The 21,583-nt window shown below is 36.5% G+C and overlaps 1 protein-coding gene across 4 annotated transcripts; it reads left to right on the forward strand.

The window, feature by feature from the left end:
• Window positions 1-13,931: 13,931 nt before the first annotated feature.
• LOC127086879 (uncharacterized) lies at window positions 13,932-20,881 on the forward strand. Of its 4 annotated transcripts, XM_051027699.1 has the most exons (9): window positions 13,932-14,241; window positions 14,325-14,465; window positions 14,754-14,846; window positions 14,975-15,101; window positions 15,555-15,664; window positions 16,050-16,133; window positions 19,844-19,929; window positions 20,066-20,258; window positions 20,328-20,881. In XM_051027699.1, the coding sequence occupies exons 1-9, from the start codon at window positions 13,969-13,971 to the stop codon at window positions 20,337-20,339; spliced, it is 1,119 nt and encodes a 372-aa protein (XP_050883656.1). In that variant the 5' UTR covers window positions 13,932-13,968; the 3' UTR covers window positions 20,340-20,881. The 4 variants fall into 4 exon arrangements, with proteins under 4 accessions (XP_050883656.1, XP_050883657.1, XP_050883654.1 ...); XM_051027700.1 differs by having other exon boundaries at window positions 20,061-20,881; XM_051027697.1 differs by having other exon boundaries at window positions 20,066-20,881.
• Window positions 20,882-21,583: the final 702 nt, after the last annotated feature.

Genomic DNA, 21,583 nt, shown 5'->3' on the forward strand with positions numbered 1-21,583 from the left:
CTAACATTGAGAGTTAGGGTGAAGCAGATGAAATGGGAAGTGAGGGGTGTGCCTCACAGCTCTTATCCCTGGCCTGGGAGAGCTTTAGACAAAGGAAGTGTGGGTTCAGAAAGTGGGAACCCTTCTACACTTATGACTGACTCAACATAGATCTTGGGTTAATACCCACAATACATCAACACCAGTTGTGTGAGCAAAGGGATGACTCAACTGAATAGCAGGAGATGGATTGCACATCTCTTGTGTCTGCCAATTGCCTTATCAAAGGTCTTTTCCTGCTTGGGGACAAAGATAAACAATCACAAGCATTGCCTCTTAAGGAGGACTTCAGACAGGTGCCTGGCCAAGTAACAGGCCAGGTCTTCCAGACTACATGAAGTTAGTGAGTTCTACCTCAATTGGTTAAGCAACCAAGCAACAGCAAAAGCAATTTCACAATGAACTATAGCAACTAATGTACCTGAAAACAATCTAGCATAATCAGTACACAGCTCAAACAGTCAAACAGACAAGCTAATGGTCAACAGTTAATTGTACATAAACAGACAAACAAGCAAAGCAATGCACAAAGGTGCAATCCACAAGGCCTAAGTACAAGTTTCAAAGCCTACAAAACAAGCTCAAGGTTAGTCATAAACAAGCAATGGACCAACTCCAATTGAGTGCACATCATCAAGTATAAGCAATTGTGCTCTTTGACCTGAAACAAAGCTCAAACATTAAGCACTAATCACTAGGACAAGGCCTAGGGTCAAAATGGGAGCAATAAACCAAAACAGAACATGAAAATTATCCAAAATCAAGTTCAATCAAATAAGAAACAAATCCAAGTGGTCTCATATTCATATCATCAACCAATTTCATTTCATGAAGCATTTAGTGCAAAGCATGCAAGTTAGAACCTCATAGAATCAAACAGAATGAATCAATCCAAATCCAATAAAAAATAATTCAATAAATCCAAAGAAAAATCATGCCTAAACAACATTCATAACATGATCAACACACCAAAATTCAAGTCATTTGGACAAGTGGAAGCATGTCAATTAAATTCATCAAGTCAAGGCAAGGCAAAACAAGCTCAATTAGGGCACCAAATCATGCATCAACTTCAAGCAAGCACAAAACAGAATTGGCACAAGATAAATGAATCAAACCAAAGCCATGGCAAACTTTAAAGTGTCTAGAATCACTCCACAAAATTTCAAGTTCATGTGATACATATCAAGAATTTCACAAAACATCTAAGTTCATGACTCACAAAAGGTCCACAATTGACCAAACAGGGGAGAAATTCTCAAACAAATTGGAAATGCACGCAAAAATTCCACAAAAATTCACAAGTGAACCTAACATCCAGAAGTATCATCATGCAAAATTCTCATCAATCCAAGTTCATATGGCATGGTAATGAAAATCCACAAGTTGGACAAGAAATGGTGTGACACACATTGTCACACCTAGATTGATCAGCTCATATCTCACAAACCAGAAATAATAAAATCACAAACTCAAAGCTAAAATGTCACTTAGGATCTCTAGTTTGTGCATGCAAAATTTCAAGAATTTTGGATCAAGCATCATGATTTCATGAAGGATATGGCAAGATAGGTCATGAAAACATACACATACACAATCCCTAAGCAAAATAAAAATCCAACAGTGCAAAATTTCTGGAAAAATATTCATTAAATTCTAGGGATCATGATGAACACAATGAAAAAAACCACAACTCAATTGGATAAGTAATCATGGAGATATGATTTTTGGAATGGAAGAAAAAAATAAAAAATGCACATGGAAGCATACATGATCATGGCATAGCATAAAGAATAAAAATGCAAAAGGCCAAATGGAAGTGCCTTCGGCCAGAATCGAAGGGAGGAAGCGTTTGAAATCCAGCGCGCGCTCACTCAAAGCCCAGGACACGTGGTCCAATACATGGGCGAATAACAACATAGCACATGCAAACAGCGAAAATGAAGATCAAACAAGGTTTTCTGGAAAAAAAATCCTAGGGTTTATCACGTGTTCATCATGAAAATCCAGCTCAAGAACAAACCATCACCAAAATTAACAAAATGTATATCATTAGAACCGTCTTTCCAAGCACATCATGAATCTAAACTTATTTTCTGCTAAATCTTCCTACAACTCCTGGATCGTGCAAGATAAGTTTCACACATCAAAATGAACATCAACATAACTTTCTCATTTCTCAACGAAATTCAATGATTCAAATTGCAGCATGACCTACACTCAAAGATCTACCAAAAGCATTCATCAATTTCAAGAATTAAACAAGTCGAAATCTCACCTTGATTGGATGGCAGAAGTGATTTCGTGGATTTCAAGCCTTGGCACAGTGAAGCAGATGCTCTCCAGCTCTCCTATGATGCTTTGGATGAAAGCTTTGATGTTAATTATGCATGATCTTGATGAAAATTCAAACTGCCATGGATGAGTTCACTTGCAACAGTCCACGATTTGGCTTGAAAATGATGATTCCTTGCTTCAATTCCACTCAATTATGCACATGGATGAAGATTAGATCAAGTATGATGCAAGGTTTGTGCAAAAAAATGGAGAAAAGTTGAGAGGAAAAATGAAGAGTTCTTGAGATCTAGATCTAGATTTCTGAATTATGAAGTGTTAATCACAAAAACAGTTAGAATTAGGTTTATATATGTGATGTTAATGAAGCTGGTAATCATGATTAGTGTTAATGCAAGTGGTTAATGAAAATGCAAGTGTGATGCAAAATTGGTCAAGCCACCCTCATGTGCATGAAACCCTTGCTACAGTGCACGAAATTGAGCTAAACACCCTCCAAATGCTGTTTAGGACCAAGTGTAGGTGATTGGAAATGTGGAAAATGCTTATTTCTCAAAATCAACTTTTCCCTCCAAAATTCAAATTAAGTTCAAGTGAAAAATGCACTTTTTTTGTGATGAGTTTTAATGAAATGTGATGCATAATTATGATAGTGCACATCAAGAGAAAATTGCTCCAAAAAGAACCACATGATTTGGCCATTTGGTGCAAAAGTTATGCACTTTTGAAATTCAACTTTCATGGACAATGATTTGATCATAACTTGCCAACCACAAATGAGAAATGCATGTTCTTGGACTTTTTGGAAAGGTGAGAGCAAGATATTCAACTTTCATGTTGAACAAAATTTCATTTGAAGCATTTTTGGACATGTAATTTTAAGGAGAAAACCTTTCCATTTTTGGCAATTTTGAATTACAAGTCACTTTCTATTTTTGGAAAGTTTTCATCTGACTTTATTTCCTTCATTGTTGATGTTTGAAATGTCAAATGAAACTTGTTTGGACATGAATGAAGTGTCTCTAACCCTCTCCCACCTCCAAATCCATCAGTTGACCGGTGGTTGACTTTTGTTGACTGATAGATGAATGGGCTATGCACTGATGAACTTGAGCCTCAAACTCCTGATGAAATGGCTCAGACATGAAACCCTAGCTTCCATAAGCTCAATGAAACCCTAGAATGATCTCATATAAATGAAGACCTCATCTCCTTGACAAGCCCTGATTGGCACAATTCAGATGATTAGGGTTGACCAGAGGTCAAAACCCTAATCCCAAGGAATCTGATCAAGCATAAGGAATCTCTTGGTGATGATATGCCCATGATGGTGATGATGTACCATTTCAACCAAGATAATGATCAATCTTCTTGAGGAACCATGAAACCCTAATTAGAAGCACCAACCCTCAGATGATTAGTGATCAATTCAATGAGACCCTCAAGCTTGCATCTTAACCTCTTTATCTTCTGATCAAGACCTAGGAGGATGACTTGCTTAATGTAGCCACATGATATTCAAAGATGCAATGCCTAATGACCTACAAATGAAATGCAATATGCTAAGCTAGTCCCAAGAGAGGAGGGCAAATTTTGAGGTGTTACACTTTTGAGGTTAACAAAGTTTTCCAAAATGGAGCCGTTGAGATAATAGGTAAATTTAATGAGGCATTCATTGTGAATGGGCAACGACTTAAACACTATCATTGTGCTGACAACAAAGATTATTATACTTGTTTACAGCTAAAAGAGCCGCCCACTCTTTCATAACATTAGTCAATTCGAAATTGTGTCGAGCTATCAACATTAAATAAAGCGATGTGTGAGAGGTAACCCATAGTTTTTGAATCTTATTTTTCCCCGATATAATAAGCGGTATATTTTTATTAATCAATACTAAATTGACTTATGTATCCTTTTAGATTACATTCTTGCCAAGCTAACTTTCCTACTAACTTTAAAGGTGCAAAACATATATAATATATAGATAACTTTCAGAAACGAGGCCCATAGGCAACATTATAAAGTTTTGTTTCAGAGAGAGATGACACTAACTAAGTACCCTGATGGTCCGACTATGTCAACCTTAGGTATTAGATAGAGTATCTGATTTATGCTTAACCAAATTGGTTGGGACATTTTTGCTGTAGTGAGGAGATTTTGTACCTACCACAAATTAACCCTTGAGTTTTTGAGTTCCTTATTTTATGATCAAAACCGTGGGATGGGGTTTAATAGAGGCTTAACCACCTTTATGTTTTTTGGATATACCTACCACTTTAACCACCATGAGATGGCTTACCTTTTAGGATTCCCTAGTGGCCCTGACATTTTTACTGAAGCACAGGAGGATAGGCTTATGACAATGAACTTGATTACTTTTGGGGTAGAATTTATGGGAACTCACATCCTGAACCCAATTCTATGGACTCCAACAGTATCCACAACCCATCTATCACATATTTTTACATGATCCTAGCATATACCCTTTTCGGGAAAGAGGAGAACATTACCTTCATGTCCATAGACGGGCTATTTATCATATTTTGTGTTTTTCAATCTAGGCCAGTTAATGCTGCCACTTTTATGCTTGCTAACCTGAATAGAATTACACATGCTACCCACTGACCCATCTTGATACAAGGCATTGTTACCATGATTGTTGCGGCTATCGGTCTTAGAATCCCACTTTCCCATTTGACCCCTCTAGAAGGTATCTGGCTAATGAACATAGTATTTTATTTCAATCACCGACTTATAAGAAACCTAGGACCCGATGTGTATGAGTTGTTGATTAACAATGCGATGGTACACCATTTTACTTTGCCTAACCATGAGAAGACCAATGTGCATAACTGAGATAATTGGCTATATGACTTAGAAGGTCAGAGAGAATCACCCACTCCACCTGAGACCCCTCATTCCTATGAGTACCATCTAACCAATCTCTCTGACGCTCCTTCGCATGCCTCTGCTGCTCATGTCATTCCTCCCGTCAATCATGTTATTGCACTCGACGCCCTTAGGACTGAAGTTGCCACTCTTAGAGATGATGTCACTACCATTCACCAGGATTTCCACAGTTTTATGGATATGACATATTAGCAGTTCGATCATATTTATCAAGAGAACTACTCTATCTATAGATTCTTATATCCCAGTGTCGGACGAAGTGGCTGATTTTTGCTTGAGTATTACTGCATTCCTACCTTACATTTGAACAGTGAGGACAATGCTCTATTTAAGTCTGGGGGAGGATATTATTTCCCTCTTTTTCTAGTTTAGGATTTCCCGCTTTATAATTTAGGAGTCGTTTTAAAAAAATTTGTCGAGCTATCAACGTAAAACATAACGCTACGTGAGAGGCAACCCACAATTTTGATTTTTCTAATGCCATTTCGATTTTTATCTTTCAATTTTTATTTCAATTTACTTTTGATTTGATTTATTTTGCATTTCGTTTGGTTTAATTCACAAACTTGATTGATTATTTTAAGACCATGTACTTAAATGATCGACATGCACAAAAATTTGGCCTTGAAAATCAATTAAAGACATAACAAAATTCATTTTCTAGCCCTGGAGTATAAAATCACGTGTCAAATGTTGCCGGCGTTCACCAAGGGCATATTAGATGAAAATCACACACTAAGGTCCATGGTGTTCGCCATAGACTTAATGACATTCGCCATGGGCATACTAGAGGCAAAAACACGACCCTGAACGGTTTTCCACATGAATTTTCACTTCCTTCCACTACCCAAAGTCATTATCTCTATTAACTCTCTTAACCTCTCCACAAACTTCCTCCCCCACTACCGCGTTACTCTATTATAACCCTCTTACACCTCTCATTCATCCCTTAACTTCACTTTTCCATTCAACCAAAAACCCAATCCTTTTCCAACACTCTCACAATGCCTCCAAAAGCAGTAAGAGCAAAAGTGGATTACATGAACATCATCTTCAGAGAGGGAGAAGATGGCGAGAGGTAGAAGAGGAGATATGTCAAGTTGTTCAAACGTTCGGTCATTCCGATGTGGTATGCCGACGAATCCTGTTTATGTAGTTTAGGCTTGCTTAGTAGTGCGCATTGGGTGTTAAATAAGTTAGAACTAACTCATTTTTGTGCCTTGAGTAATCCTACGTATGTTAAGTTAACTCTTGCATTTTTAAGCTCTTTTGATTATTACACACCAATGGTAAGTCGCAACACCATAGGCACAATAAAATTTAGGATGTTTAACAGGGAATGTGAATTTAGACAAGATCACATTGCTGACCTGTTGCAATTTCCCCATGGGGACGATATATCATGTGAGGGTCCCTTAGAGGGAGAGTGACAAATAGAAGCGTTCCACTTTTGGGAACAACTAACCGATGAGGCTACATCCGATTTGGGAAGGCCTGGAATCTACATCAATCCATAACCCGACTATTAGATACTTACACTATATATTAGCAAACACCATTTTGGCTGGGTGAACACTAGAAGAGTGAATTCTAAGGAGTTATTCTTTTTACACAATGCACTCACACAAACACGAGTTAATACGACTCCATTTATGTTTGCACACATGCAATCTGTTTTCACCCAATGCACTAATCCCATTTGCATTGGAGGACTAATGACCTCTATAACTCATGCATTAGGCTTAAACAATGAACTATCAATCCTTCAGCCCCTTGATACACCTTCCTTGATATGGATGCTTGTTGTAACATGCGCCTGGTTAAAGCTAGGAAAGAGAACATGTACTTTTTAATGGCTAAAATCGTGCAGTTAAAAGTATTATTTTGCCTTGTTTCACATGTATTGATGTGCGAAACAGGAACAATTGGATTTATGATCTGACTGCCCGAGAGCCTAGTCATCTTGCCCCTACTAACACACCTGTGCAGGATAATTAGGGTGGTTTAACTGATGATGAGTATGATCATATGGAGCATGACTCTCCCGATATTTCTGAACCTGCTACATGTGCATACATTATACTCGGTCCTTCTAACACTTTTGTATGTACATCTTCCGGACACCAGTCCCAAGAGGAATATGACTATGTTGCTATTAGGATCACACTTGATGATGTCCTTTATAAGCTGCGACCTTGTAATGATATAGATGTAGAGTACAACCAACTGTTTAGAAATATGCAGAGGTAGCAGGGCGACATGATGACCCACATCCAACACATACAGGAGCAATAACACGATTACGCAGGACGAACCAAGCTTAATATAACGAACCTGAGCAAGCAAATGACAGGGTTACAAGTAAGTATGGATGATCTACTAGAGCATACGAAACATATGGGTGCGCAACCCCCTTAGTACGGTAGGGGTGGATATAGACGAGGGTGAGGTTGTGGCTGTTATTGAGCTCTACACGCAAGTTCTATTTTTTTCCACCTTTTATCAAAACATTGGGAACAATGATTGGTTTAAGTGTGAGGGATGAACTTTATCGCTTCCATTTATCGCTTTCTAGGTAGATTTATTGCTTTCTAGTTTATTTCATGTTTTTAGGATTTTATCTGTTTCTAGTGTTTAGTCGAGTCATTGCATGTGATGTCAAGTCTTTATGCATGGTTTTCAATTGATTATTGAATTTCCCTAAAAATTTGACCCAAAAAAATATTTTTGATTCATGACACGACACTCTGAAAGTATATAGGTTGTTGTAATTTAGGCTTGTTATAGAGACTTAGGAAAGTTTCGATAAAATCGACACTATCCCGACACCCTAAACCCTCTAGATATGCAAATTGATTTGAGTAACCATTATGCCAAAACCTTAAATTCAGTTTCTAAAGTAACCCTTAAGTAGTTTATTTAAGCAGTCAACACCATTCTAAGCACACACTAAGTAGGAAACCGATGCAAATAAGTGTATGATCTCAGGTTTAAAACAAAAAATTAAGAAGAAAAGCAAGTGAATGAAAATAAATGTTCCTTCTAAGTTAGGTGATCCTCACCCGACCACTTAGCCCAACTAAAGTTAATTTGCCAAGAAAGAAAAATAAAATAACGATGAGATCATAGCCACTAATAGGCTTACTTACCATGAGTGTGTATGGATAACCGACTTAATATGATTGCGCTAGAATGAAATGGGGTGAAAAGGAACGAGAGATTTAGGTTGAGTTATAATGGCATGATTCAGATCGATTTGCATAAGGAGGGAGTTTTTGACTGTGAAATACATAATTGTGTCTTTACAATATCCTTGGTATTGATAATTAGTACCTATTGATCTAACATTATCCAAGCGTGTATGATTAAGAGTCTTATTGTGCCTTTGTTTTAAACTGTGCTTAATTCTTTTTATCGTGTTGGTTAATTGCTTGAGGACAAGCAAAAGTTTAATTATGAGGGAGTTTGATAACGTGAGAATGCATATATATTTCAGCTCGTTTCGCATGCAATTTAGTGTCATTTTCATATGTTTTTGTAGTACTATGCTGTTATTATTTAATTGTTTCAGGTATTTATCAAAGAAGAGCATCCGTGCGAGAAAACCGGGAAAAAGAGCAAGAAGTGAAGAAAAAATGTAGAAATCACCACTTTCTGGTGCATGGAATTCGCCGACACCTCATGGCGTTCGCCATACACCTCACCAACCACATATTACACTTTTTAAGGCCATGGTGTTAGCCATGGATCTCATGGCATTCGCCATGAACACAAGTGCAGAAAAATGAGGAAACCAACTCGCTCAGTCTTCATCCACTTCCCTACTTCTTCTCAACGAATTCCACATGACTTATGGACGTTTTCTAGTAGCATATGACTATATCTTGGTAGTTTTCATCAAATTTTGGGGATCCAAGTTTTTACGCACCCGTTTTGTTCTTAGTTTTAAGTAGAAAATATATTTTAAAGTGATAGAGCTCTCACATTGGGAGACTATCACACCATAGTTCTTAGGATTTTTTATTGTAAGCTTGGATCAGATTAATTGTGCCGACAATGGAAGTTGTTTTCCGTTCCGTTCTTTGTACTCAAAGTTATTTCCACATTAATTCCAGTTTTTTAGGTTCTTTATATAATTTCTTTAATTTGTTTCTACTCGATTGAAATTTATTTACTTGCAATGTTGCTATTAATTCCCATTACCATGAATTGCATGTTTATGTTTAATACCATGTCCAACTAAATTGCTTTGAGTCTGATATGTGAGGACCGTCGTTCCGACGAAACTCACTAATAAGTTGGCGTACACCTTTTTATAAATTATTTTTCTGGTTTTAATTTTTAATTTTAAGTCTGAAAAGTTTTGCACGAGAGTGAAAGCATTAAGTTTTCAAGTTAATGCCACGAGAGTGTGGGGCTTGAACTGGAAAGTAAAAATTGGACATTAATCCTAGACACAGCGAGAGCGCTTTAGGATTAATTAGAACTAATTGATTTTCAAAAAGTATTTCCTGATTCAAATGGGTTAGCAATAGAAAACGTATGGTCTTGAAGTATAGCTAGAGTCAACAACACGAGAGTGTGAGATACAGATTTTTAAATTAATGTTTTTCTACTAAAAAGTTATTTAATACATTAACACATGGTAATAAATTATTGAGTTCCTGAGGTACACCGGGACCCATATTCCGGTCTCTCCTTTTTGATATTTTTATACACTTTGTTTTAATTTTAGTTTTAATTTATTCCAACTCAAATTTTCATTAGCCTTAGATTTACATAACACCAATATACATCGATAAGTTTGATTATTGGTCAATGTGAATTTGATATCTTTTAAAACTACGCGAGACAACTATGCACTTGCAGTTAGATAATTCGATAGACTCACTAAGTCGCAATCACAAAATTGAGTAGGAGAAGCATCTGAGGCAGGATGACCAAGAGGGAGAGCCATGTACACTTCCTCATTTAAATCACCATGCAAGAAAGCATTATTGATATCTAGTTGTTGAAGATGCCAATTATAGATGACAAAATGAGAACTCGAATTATGGTGAGTTTGGCATTTGTGGAGAATGTATCAAAGAAATCTGCACCTTCAAGTTGAGTGTAGCCTTATGCAATAAGACGCACCTTATGTATTTCGATGGTGCCATCTGCTCAATGCTTAAGCTTATAAACCACCTGCACCTAACAATAGTTTTACCTAGTGGAAGTTCCACAAGAGACCAAGTTTGATTCTAATCAAGGGAAAACAACTCAACTTTCATGGCTTGTTTCTAACAATCATGTTGAGAATCTTGTTTTTAAGTTTGAGGTTCAATGTTAGTGGAAATGGAGCAACAAAAAGCATGATATGAGGGTGTGCAATGTTCATAGGAAAACACAGAGGATAAAGGATATGCATTATAAATATGAGCATCATGATTGTTATACAACACATCATTACAGTAAAAATCCTTCACGTAAGAAGGTGGTTTAGTAACACAAATAGATTTTCTTATAGGTGAGGAAGGAGGAGGAGAATTACTAGGGAAAGCTGATGTAGGTTGCATAATATTGATATCATTATGATGATCAGGAGAAGGAGAGGGTGAGGTAGGTGTCATATTAATGGCTGTAGAGGGAGGTGGATGAGATTTTGGTGATTTAGGAGGAGATTCAATGGGAGGGTCAGTTGGAGGGATGATATTTTCAATGTCAAGGTCTAAAGGTGGTTGAGGTTTAGGAGGGTCCGATGCAGGAATGGAAGTGGATGTAAAGGGTTTAAAAGGTAAATGTGTCTCATAGAAGATGACATTTCGAGAGACAAATTTTTTATGGGAGTTTAAGTTATATAGTATATAACCCTTAGTGTTATCTTTGAAACTAAGGAACATAGCTTTTCTAGCCCTTGTGTCAAATTTGGTTCTATGAGCAAGGAGGGAAGAAGCATAACACAAGTAGCCAAAAACCTTTGAGTGTATAATGGATGAGGGTTCCTTGTGAAGCAGTTCATAAGGTATTTTGAATTTGAGGAAAGGAGTAGGAAGTCTATTGATGATATGGATGGCATGTTGTGTGCTAAAAGTCCATAGGTTGATAGGAAGGTTAGCTTGGAAAGCAAGAGATCTAGCCATGTTAAGAATGTGTTGATGTTTACGTTCCACGACACCATTTTGATGTGGAGTTTCAACACATGTTCTTTGATGAAGAATACCTTTGGAATGAAGAAAGGAATCCATAAAATTTTTTATGCCATTGTCTGTTCCTAAACATTTTAAGGTTGTGTGAAACTAGTTTTCAATATAGGCTATGGATTTGATGAGTTTGGTTATGGTTTCATCTTTAGTTTTGAGAAAAGTCACCCAAGAGAACCTGCTAAAATCATCAACTATGGTGAGAAAATATACATGTTCTAATGTTGAAGTAGTGGAGAAGGGAGCCCAAAGATCACCATGCAATAATTTAAAAGGGGTATGAGAAATAGTATTGCTTAAAGGAAAATACAATTTCTTTTGCTTGGCATAATGGCAAGCATCACAAGGATTCTAAGCATTTTTATTTGATATAAAAGATAGTATTTACAAATGGAATGTAAACCAACATTATAAATATGACCTAATTGATAATGCCATACAAGAGAACAGGTGCTAGTGTTACAAATGAGAGAACTATTCTTAGCAGAGGCAATATCAATGACATATAATCCTTGGCTCATTTAGCTATACCAATCATGGCCTTGGTATTATTCTGCAATATGTGACATGTATTAGAATTAAATTGCACAAAACAGTTATGTGGTGGTGAAAGTTTAGGTATAGATATCAAATTGACATGAAATGATGGTATGTACAAAACATGATGCAATGTAAGGTTAAGACAAATATGGACAGAGCCAGAAATATGAGCCATAAGTGTGGAACCATTGGGAAGTAAGACAAATAGAGGTGTTATAGTATGATATGACACAGATGAGGTAAGGGTAAAAGTGATATGATCATTAGCACCTGTATCAAAGATCCACATTGTAAAGGGCTTACCATCAGAAGGTGAAGTCTTGGATGTCAAGGCAAAAGGTGTGTTGGAAATGGAATAGGTGGTAGGGTGATGATTTGACTGAGATTGTTGTAACAAGCCAAGAAGACTATGATACTACTCTTAAGTGATACTAATCTTGAGTGAAACCAAAAGACTTGGCACTTGAAGTTCATGCACAAGTAAAATCATTGTTAGATGTGGAATTGTCAGCAAGAGAAGATTGAGAAGCTTTGACTTTGTTCTTGAATCTAGGTGGATAACCATGTTTAACAAAGCAAGTCTCTACAATATGATTAGTTCTTCCATAATGTGTGCAAACACGATTTATGCCTCTAGCAAATCCTGACCCTTTCCACTTAGGTTTATTCTGAACAACATTAGCCATAAGGGATGATGAATGATCAAAAACTTCAGTAGATGGTAGATTAATGAGAGGCGTGGAGAATTATCTTTCTTGCTGAATGATAATAAAAAATACCGTGTCAATAAGGGAAGGGGATTGAGAAGCATAATCAGAGACTTGGTGGCATATAACTTTTAATTGAGCCCTTTAAGGAATCAAATGACATGGTTTTGATCATGATAAATCTGCAAAGAAGAAATAACATTACAACTGCATGTGATAGCACATTTGCAATGAGGATATGGTCGATAATTTCCCGTTCATCCCAAAGAACCTTCAGCTTAGTGAAGTAACCAGAAACTTCCATTGATCCTTGCCAGTTTATATAATTCTTCTTGAATATCATAGATTCGAAAGACATCACTTTGTGAAAAACGAGTTTTCAGATTGATCCACACACCTGCTGCACAATCAATCCAAAGAACAGATCCAATAATAGATTCAGTAATGGATATTTTGAAGCCATGCAAGAACCATTGTATCGCATCTAATCCATGAAGCGTATAAAGGATATGTGAAAGTAGGTTTAAGGAGAATGCCATCAATGAATCGTTCTTTGTTCTTGGAGATTAACGCAATATGCATGGATCTTGCCCAAGAATGATAATTCTTGTTATCAAGTAATGGAGAAACAAGAACAATATAGGGGTTTTCATTAGGGTGAAGATAGGAAGGGTTGATGGAGTTTGTGGAGAAATCTTCATAAGTGAGTAAAGTCATAGAAGAGAAAGAAGATTGAGAAAGAGAATCAGAGGTTATGAGGAAGAAGAAGAAGAGGAGATGCGAAAATTGCTACTGATACCATGCTAATGGTGCAACCAATACCTCATTCTCATTTAAGAAAATAAAAAGATCAATCTTCCTTATAATGATTACAAAGAGATACCTCTTATATAGATGTTGAGAGAAGTTAATTGGTAACTAATATAACCACTTAAGCAACCAATCGACCAACACTTATTTTAGTATTGATGAAGTATTAAATTAAAAAAGTGGAGAATTATGAGTCACACCTAAAAATTAAGTTCATTCATAATTATAAACATGAATCCCATGTTCTAAGGGGAAATACCCAACAAACAACCTTCTTATTTCTTTAGAAGTTCTAGCAACACACTTACATCATATCACATTTTTTTATTAATTAAAATTCACATAAATCTTTATCTAATTTATATGAGATTCTTATAAACTTATGAAAATTAACCTTATTATTTTTTATTTTATTTTATAAAATTTGTAATTTTTTGTTTGACCCAACCTTGATGAATCTAAAGGCGTAAATACAAAACAAAATGGTATCGCTGAACCCTTGGAAAAGGGCCTTTTTTCTATTCCCGATAAACAAAACCCAAATACTCACAATCACAACGCACCGTCACTGCAATTCGTCACTCTCAACAACGAATATGAACGACGCTGTTGTTGTTTCCTTACAAGAATGGCAGGGTTGGGGCACCACGTCACCAGTCCCTGCTATGGTTACTCAAATCGCCGAGGATTTGAAGCTTCTGGAGAAAGATTTCGATTCTCAGATGAAGTTTGGCCGCGCCGGTGGAAAGTTACAGGTGAATTCTTTTTTTCTGTTTCAGCAATGTTGGTGTTGATGCTTTTGTTTTTGTTTGATGTGAGTGATTTTGTTGATTTTCAGGGGAATTTTGGACACCAAGAAGATAAAAAACACCGTGCAACTTATAAGGCTTTGCCTGATTCTGAAGCAAAGCTCAAATTTTATTCTGCTAGACAAATAGCTTGCCGCGTACTTGGTAGCAAGGGTTACCTTTGTCAAAAGGTTCTATTTAATTTGATTTTCGCATGATTGATGTTGTTGTTGTTGTTGTTGTTATATATAGAGCACAAGCAATCATAGACACTGGAAATGACATTGATACTATAGTAATTAAATAAACTGAGAATGATTACTTGTATGTGTTGGTGTTGGTGTTTGATACGTCAAGTCTTCAATCTGAAGTGTTAGTGTTATATTGGTTTTTGTATTTGCTGAATAATGGTGGTGGTGGTGGTGGTAATGATGCTTATTACATTGTGCTATTTAATCATGGTTTCAATTTTTTTGTAGTGCTGGCTTGCTATGGAAGATTGTATGTGTTCACAAATCACATCCTGCTTGCTCTTTCCTGGAATAAAGTTTTGGTTGTATATGCATCCCAAGGTATAGATATATAATATATATGACTTTTGGGAATTGTGATTTGGTTATGGTTTTCTTTATTATTTTGTGTGTGTATATTTTGTCTATTTCTCATAAAACATTTACTTTTTAGTCTTCTTCACTTGCAGGATTTTTTACGACAGAACAACACTGGAAAGCTTTTGTGGCAAGTTTTTGGTGTTGATGCTGCAACTTTGTGTCTTTTTGGCATTCCTGAACATGAACAAATCATGTGGGATTCCTTGAAACTGGCAGGTCTCTCAATCTATAGCAAATGACAGTCACTACTGTGGTTTCTGTTATTCAAGTAGTCACTCAGATCTCAATAATGGAATTAAATTAATAACCTAGCATAGTTTCTACTGCTTCTATGATTTCTAGTGTCTATGTTTCTTCAAGAGTCTATTATCGCTCACACTTATTGCTTCTAAATTAATATGAAATATGTAAACATAATATTCTATCATCTAAACCAAATATGATGGGAATATATGTTTATATTCCTTCATTTCTGTCAGTTTCTTGTCATTGCAGCATGTTTAACCTGGACCCTTCTATCAATTTCGATGTCAGTGTATCGTTTAATTTAGTAAATAATCCTTGTTATGTTGTATATACCTGTTCTCAGTGCCTGTATCTTTTTATATCTTAATTTGGTGATCATTTCAAATTCCGTTACTTATGCTATGGATTTTTAACATAATTCAGGTAGAAGTAATGTGTGGTGCCTTTATCCCAACAAAAATGCTATTTTGGAATCAGTTGAAAATGTATTTGGTCAGGAACCAGTTGCAAATAGTGAAGTAACATCAGAAAAGGTATATTTTATTATTATATTGATTACTGTATTTTTAATTGTTGATATACAAATAATAGTAGTGACTATGTCTGTAGCTGAGAGTTGGCCGTGTGAATTTACCTTGACGCAGCCTACATTATTTGAGCATTGTCAATTACTTTCCATTTTCATGTATTTAATGTTAAATTGATAGCTGTTGTTTGACTTATAGAGTAAAATATTAAGGCTGTGTAAATGAGAAGAAGAAAAAACAGCACTACATATATCTTTCTTTTTATCGTTTCTGAAATTGGTGCTACATGTGATCCAAAATTCATTTATTATTGCATCTTTTAACATTTTGATATAAACTTTACTATCTTCCATTTGGTTCTATCAAGTAATAGTTTCTATTGATTATAAAGCAGGTAAAAGTAGATACAACTCAGCATTTTATTTTGATTGATGGGACATGGAGCAATTCGGCAGCAATGTTTAGGCGCCTGCAGGTAACTTCTGGATGGATTTCTTCTGCATTTTCTCCAGTTTAAAGTTGAGAACTTTCATATATGATTGTAGTCGAACATCACAAAATTAACCTACTCCATGATTGGTCATTAGGGGCGAAGGTAGAATAAATCCTATTCAACTGCAATTTTTTCTGTATAGGTTCTAGTTTCCAATTCTTACAAATTTATGTTATCAATATACGCCGGTATAATATCTTCTTTATCCCATCTGGCCACTGGAAATATGGGATGTTTTCTAAAGAGGAAACAAAAATAGTAAGAAACTAGTGGACCTATAGTTTTTTTGATCCTTTTAAGCCGAATAACGTGTCGTAGAGTGCAGGTGCTGCAATGCCAGCTCTCAGGGGTGGTGCTATGATAGGGACTTAGGTATTACGAGGTGCCCAAGTCCTACATTGAGGAGCATGGGATGTTTGGTGAAGTATTTCAGTGGCTAGTTCTTCCCCTTAATAGCTAGCTTTTAAGGGATGGTTCTCCAACTAATCACATCATTTAAAATTATTAGAGTGAAGGCTGGTGGGATTGGGTTTCTCTTAGGATGTAGAATAGTGGTTAGATATAGTTAAAGTAATTATGGATTGTTATAGAAGTTAGTTAGTTTGTAAGTTGATTGAGGTTGTTATGGGGCTATTTGCTATTTGTATAAATAGGAGAATACAATGTTGAGTTGATCATTATTGAATATTGTAAATCATTTGTGAATAAAGTAGGAACTCTAATGTGAAGGGGAAACTCTTGAGCAGAGCTTGCTCTCATGTTATTTTCTATTTTTTTAATAGTGTTCTTTCTTTGGAATCCAATTCTTGGGTTCCTAACAATTTGTCCGATCTGCTGGATCTTCAAGGAGTGCCAATATTGTTGGAGATGGAGGCATAATAAAGGGTGAGTTTGCCAACTTTTACAGGGAAAGAACCCACTTGATGGCTTGCAAGTGCTGAAAAGAGTTTTGAGGTGCAAGAAACTCACGAATTCGATCAATTCCAATGGACTTTCTTGAGCATGGAGGGAAAAGCCATGCGTTGGTTCAGTTCTTGGTGTCAAGAGGACCCAAATTTAAACTGGGTGTCATATCTCTTCAAGTATGATCCTTGAGATTCAGAACAAGCTATGATAATGGTGTTGTTGAAGGAAATGGATTCAGTGGCTTCAATCTCCCATGACTTTGGTAACTTTAGTTGCTTTTGATGAGAGAGAAAATGAACAAATGGAGGGAAAGAAGATGAGTGAGAGTATTTGTAGTGAGAAATAGAGAGAAAGTCATGGCAACTTTCCCTCCCTAAAGTCACTGAAACCCAACCCGTTGTTGAAGGATTTTCAACCTTGAAGCAAGAAGCGCAATAGGAGAGAAAAAACCTCATATATGAAGTGAAGTAATTGGTGAAGGTACTAGAGAAGAAACAAGAAATGGGTAGTGATTATATTCTTGGTGATATGATGAAGAGTGACAAGAAGGTTTATAATAAAGGGTCATTTTCAGAGTCGGAAGGGGCAGAACGCAACTCCTCTGTGGTACTCTAAACAATCCAATTCCACTATCGCTGTTGAAATTTTTCGGAAATCCAGGTTTTTAGCGGGTCACTTCCCTTAGGAATGGCCAACACCGGCCCCCATGCAGTGGCCACTCAAATAATCAGTTTTTCGTTACCAAAACATCAAGATCATAATTTGGAGAAGGTGGAGAACATTGGATTTGGGTTCATACCACCGCCTTCGCAGAGCCGCAAGACTGCAGCCCACCAGCAATGGGCCTACACCACAAGACGTAAACCCAAAGCCGACACCTACCAAGCCGACACTGACTGCACATATTCAAAGGACGACCCTTAGAAAGGAGAAAGGTAGAAGACTGCAAAAGATTCTTTGTGCTTTGGGTAAAACTCTAAATCAAGTTCAAGAAGAGAATGAGGATTATGATTCGGAATGGTTGGCTGTTCTTTCAGATGAGGATGAGCAAGTAGTTGCCGATGACCCTAACACTACGCGATTTTCTCATCATTTTGCTAAAAATTCGGCTAAGGTTGCTTCCGATGATTCAATTGATTGGATGGAGCAGCAAGTGGGACACATAATAGTGTGCACAGAATGGTTGACAAGTTAACCATGAGGATGGCAGCAGAGAAGAAAGTGGTGAATGGTTATGTATTTCCATCAATGGGATCCAGGTAGCATCATCCTAAATAGGGATATACTGCACATTGCTGCCAGTACTTATTCTCTACAATTAGGGGTGGCAAATAGGCATGCCTGCCCCACAAAAAAGCGGGATGGGGCGAGTCCGCAGGCATGGCACCTTTAAAGCTTATAAATTGCAATTTTTTTTGTTAATCCCCATGCTCGTAAAAGCCCGCAAAAAACAGGGCGGAGCGGGGCAGACACATTAGAGGATGCAACCCTAAAACCTTTGCCGGCCCCGCAAAAAATATAGGCAAAATGGGCTTGTTCGGTAGACCGGGTCTGGTTTGCCACCCCTATCTACAATTGTGAGATCCAAGTGGCAAGAATAAACACGAGTATGATGAAGAGAAAAGGGAAATCAATGCGTGTTATCAAAGCATTACACCTACGAGAAGAATCTAGATGCCAACCTTGAGGACAAGGTTGTTTTGAGGAGGGTTGTGTCTTTGGGATGTAGAATAGTGGTTAGTTAAAAATAGGAGAATTGTAGTTAGTAAATTGAGGTTGTTATAAGGCTATTTGTATAAATAGGAGAATACAATGTAGAGTTGATCATTATTTAATATTATAAATTGTTTGTGAATAAAGTAGCAACTCTATTGTGAAGAGGAAACTCTTGAGGAAAGCTTGCTCTCATGTTATTTTCTATTCTTTAATAAAGAGTGTTCCTTCTTTGGAATCTGGGTTTCAACTTATCATAGTCAGGTTCATTCATCTTGTTGGCCAGTTGGCTTCTCTTAAGAATGTGTGGTTGAGTCTAATTCAACCCTACAAAACCAGCTTGTAGGGTGAAGATTGTCCCCACTTATAAACACATGTTCAGACCATAGATTGTCCGATGTGGGACTCTTAACACCCCCTCTCACGCCTAGGATTTGCGTCTGCAGCGTGGAACTGAATGGTGGGTGGTCCAATGGATTTTAAACGAGGTTCTGATACCATCTTAAGAATGTGTGGTTGAGCCTAACTCAACCCTACAAAACCGGCTTGTAGGGCGAGGAAACCCCCCACTTATAAATACATGTTCAGACCCATAGATTGTCCGATGTGGGACTTTTAACTTGGAAATGTAATATACAAGTTTTTCAATTCAATGAAAGTAGTAATTAGTTATAGTGAAATTAATTAACCATAGAGGAAAAGTTTTATTCTTATTTGGCATATTCTGATTTGGACTATTTGGGAGTTTCGGAATGGGTGCATCTTCTCTAACTTAGGCCCTGATGTTTCATTGGTATGTATTAGATCGTATTAAGGTGGCTTTATGGAGATGGTTGTTAGCTAATTTTAAGGTTGGGCTGTCTCAGTTTTATGAGTGGTGTATTGCTCCTTTAGAGTGCTTGTTTGAAGTGATTTGTAATTCGGGTTTTGTAATGGGTTTGAGTACCCCCTTGCACTCCTTTTCTAATATATATAGTCAAATTTGTTGTTAAAAAATAATACTGATAATTAATATTATACTGAAACACCATTTTCAAATAATTATGCAAAGTGTGAAATTTTGTTTTCAACAGGATCAAGCAAAGTCAATTTGGGGAGATGAGGAGAACCTTTCTTGTATATCCCTAAATGCTGGTACTTCTGCCATGCACAAACTTAGGTGAGGGAGAAAGTGAACCTAAGATTAACTATTTATCTGTTGCTGCTTTCCCTTCTTGCTTTCTTATCTTAGCTATTGGATATTTCGCCATGGTTAATGTGAAGACTAATGCATATTTATGGTATTTCAAGGGCAGGCCTCAACCATCATGGGATCGTACTTGTACAGCAGCAGCCGCCGCTGGCCTACTCTCGGAACTCCAACTTCTTCCAAGATTTAGCTCAGTTGGATTGGATAAACAGTCAGAAGCAGTAGAACATGCTTTAACAGTCCTATTAGAAGCCCTCACAAAGAGACGACTTCGGATGGGAAGGTCCATAACAAGAAAAGTAAGGCCAAATAACATCTGTTAGAGATCTAACCATTTTTTTTTCTGACAGATTATAAGCCTCTTGCAGTTTTTGAAATGAGTAAATTATCAGCCCTTTTAAAGCTTAATGAGAAGTAGTGACTGTAGTTATGCAGACAAGAATTATCTTCCGATATGTTCAATTTTTACAAAGGTTTCAAGTCTCAAAGTTCAGTTGAAACAGTGACTTGTACTTTCTTCCTTTCATTTACAAGAAGATTGATGTTATATACTTAAATCCTCCAACACAATCTTCCTAGTAACCGCTTAGTACTTCACCAAGAAACTAGTACAATGAAAAAGGAAATGCATTTAATATGTCGGTAGCTTGTGTAGGAGGATATTAGAGAACAATGTATAATTTTTCTTGCAATTTTTGGATAGAAAGTACATTTCCATGGAGTTTTGGAGTAAATCAGGCACGGGAAAAAGACGATTTTAGGATTTCTATTTCTTGTTGTTTTCTTCTTATGACCATCGCTGGTTTTCTGTGCTTATTCCTTTTGTTTTGGAGGAGTGAAAATTTGAAGGATAAAAAAGCCTCTTGTATACTTAATTGAATATATATTTATAGTTATAGAACTGTCATTCTGAAATATGTTAGATTGGGGATCTAACTCTCCTATGATATTGGATTTAATATTTGCTTCTAATGATTGTCCAATGAAATGATTATTATAAGTGGCATAGTTCTGAATATACACATTACTCATTCTTTTTCTTTTCTAACTTGAGTAACTCTCTATCCTCTGCACTACAATACCTATGTTAAATTTTGGTATGGTTCATAGTGGTTGAGGTAAAGGTAAGGAGATAAGTGAATAAGGCAAGGCAACCCATAAGCTTTTGATAAGAAGGCTTCATCATGCTTCTTTTATGACTATTCTATTTTATGTGACAAAGATCTTGTCTCACTATTACTTGAAGAGCAAACATATATAGAAGAGGTATTGATATCATGATACGTCTGCCGGAAACTCATGTGTTTTCTTGTTGTCTGACTTGAGAATCCTACGCCTTGTGTTCCTTTAAGTTTTAGGTTTGGTACTTGTGCTTAGGGTGACAAAATAGATGGATTGGATGAATATGGATTGAATGGTTAATGGAGAAAACTTTATTTTATACCCGTACATTTATCCATGTACCCCTACATTTTATAAAAAATATTAATTTTATCCTTATATATTTTTAATTAATTAATTATTTTATTTTAAAATATTTTTAAATTTTATTTTGCGTATCGGAAGAGTTTGCCAAAGAGTTTCGGTAATATTTTGTAATTTTTTGTGTGTATTGGAAGACTTT

Source organism: Lathyrus oleraceus, chromosome 5 (genome assembly GCF_024323335.1).
Source record: "Lathyrus oleraceus cultivar Zhongwan6 chromosome 5, CAAS_Psat_ZW6_1.0, whole genome shotgun sequence".
NCBI classification, from domain to species: Eukaryota; Viridiplantae; Streptophyta; class Magnoliopsida; order Fabales; family Fabaceae; genus Lathyrus; species Lathyrus oleraceus.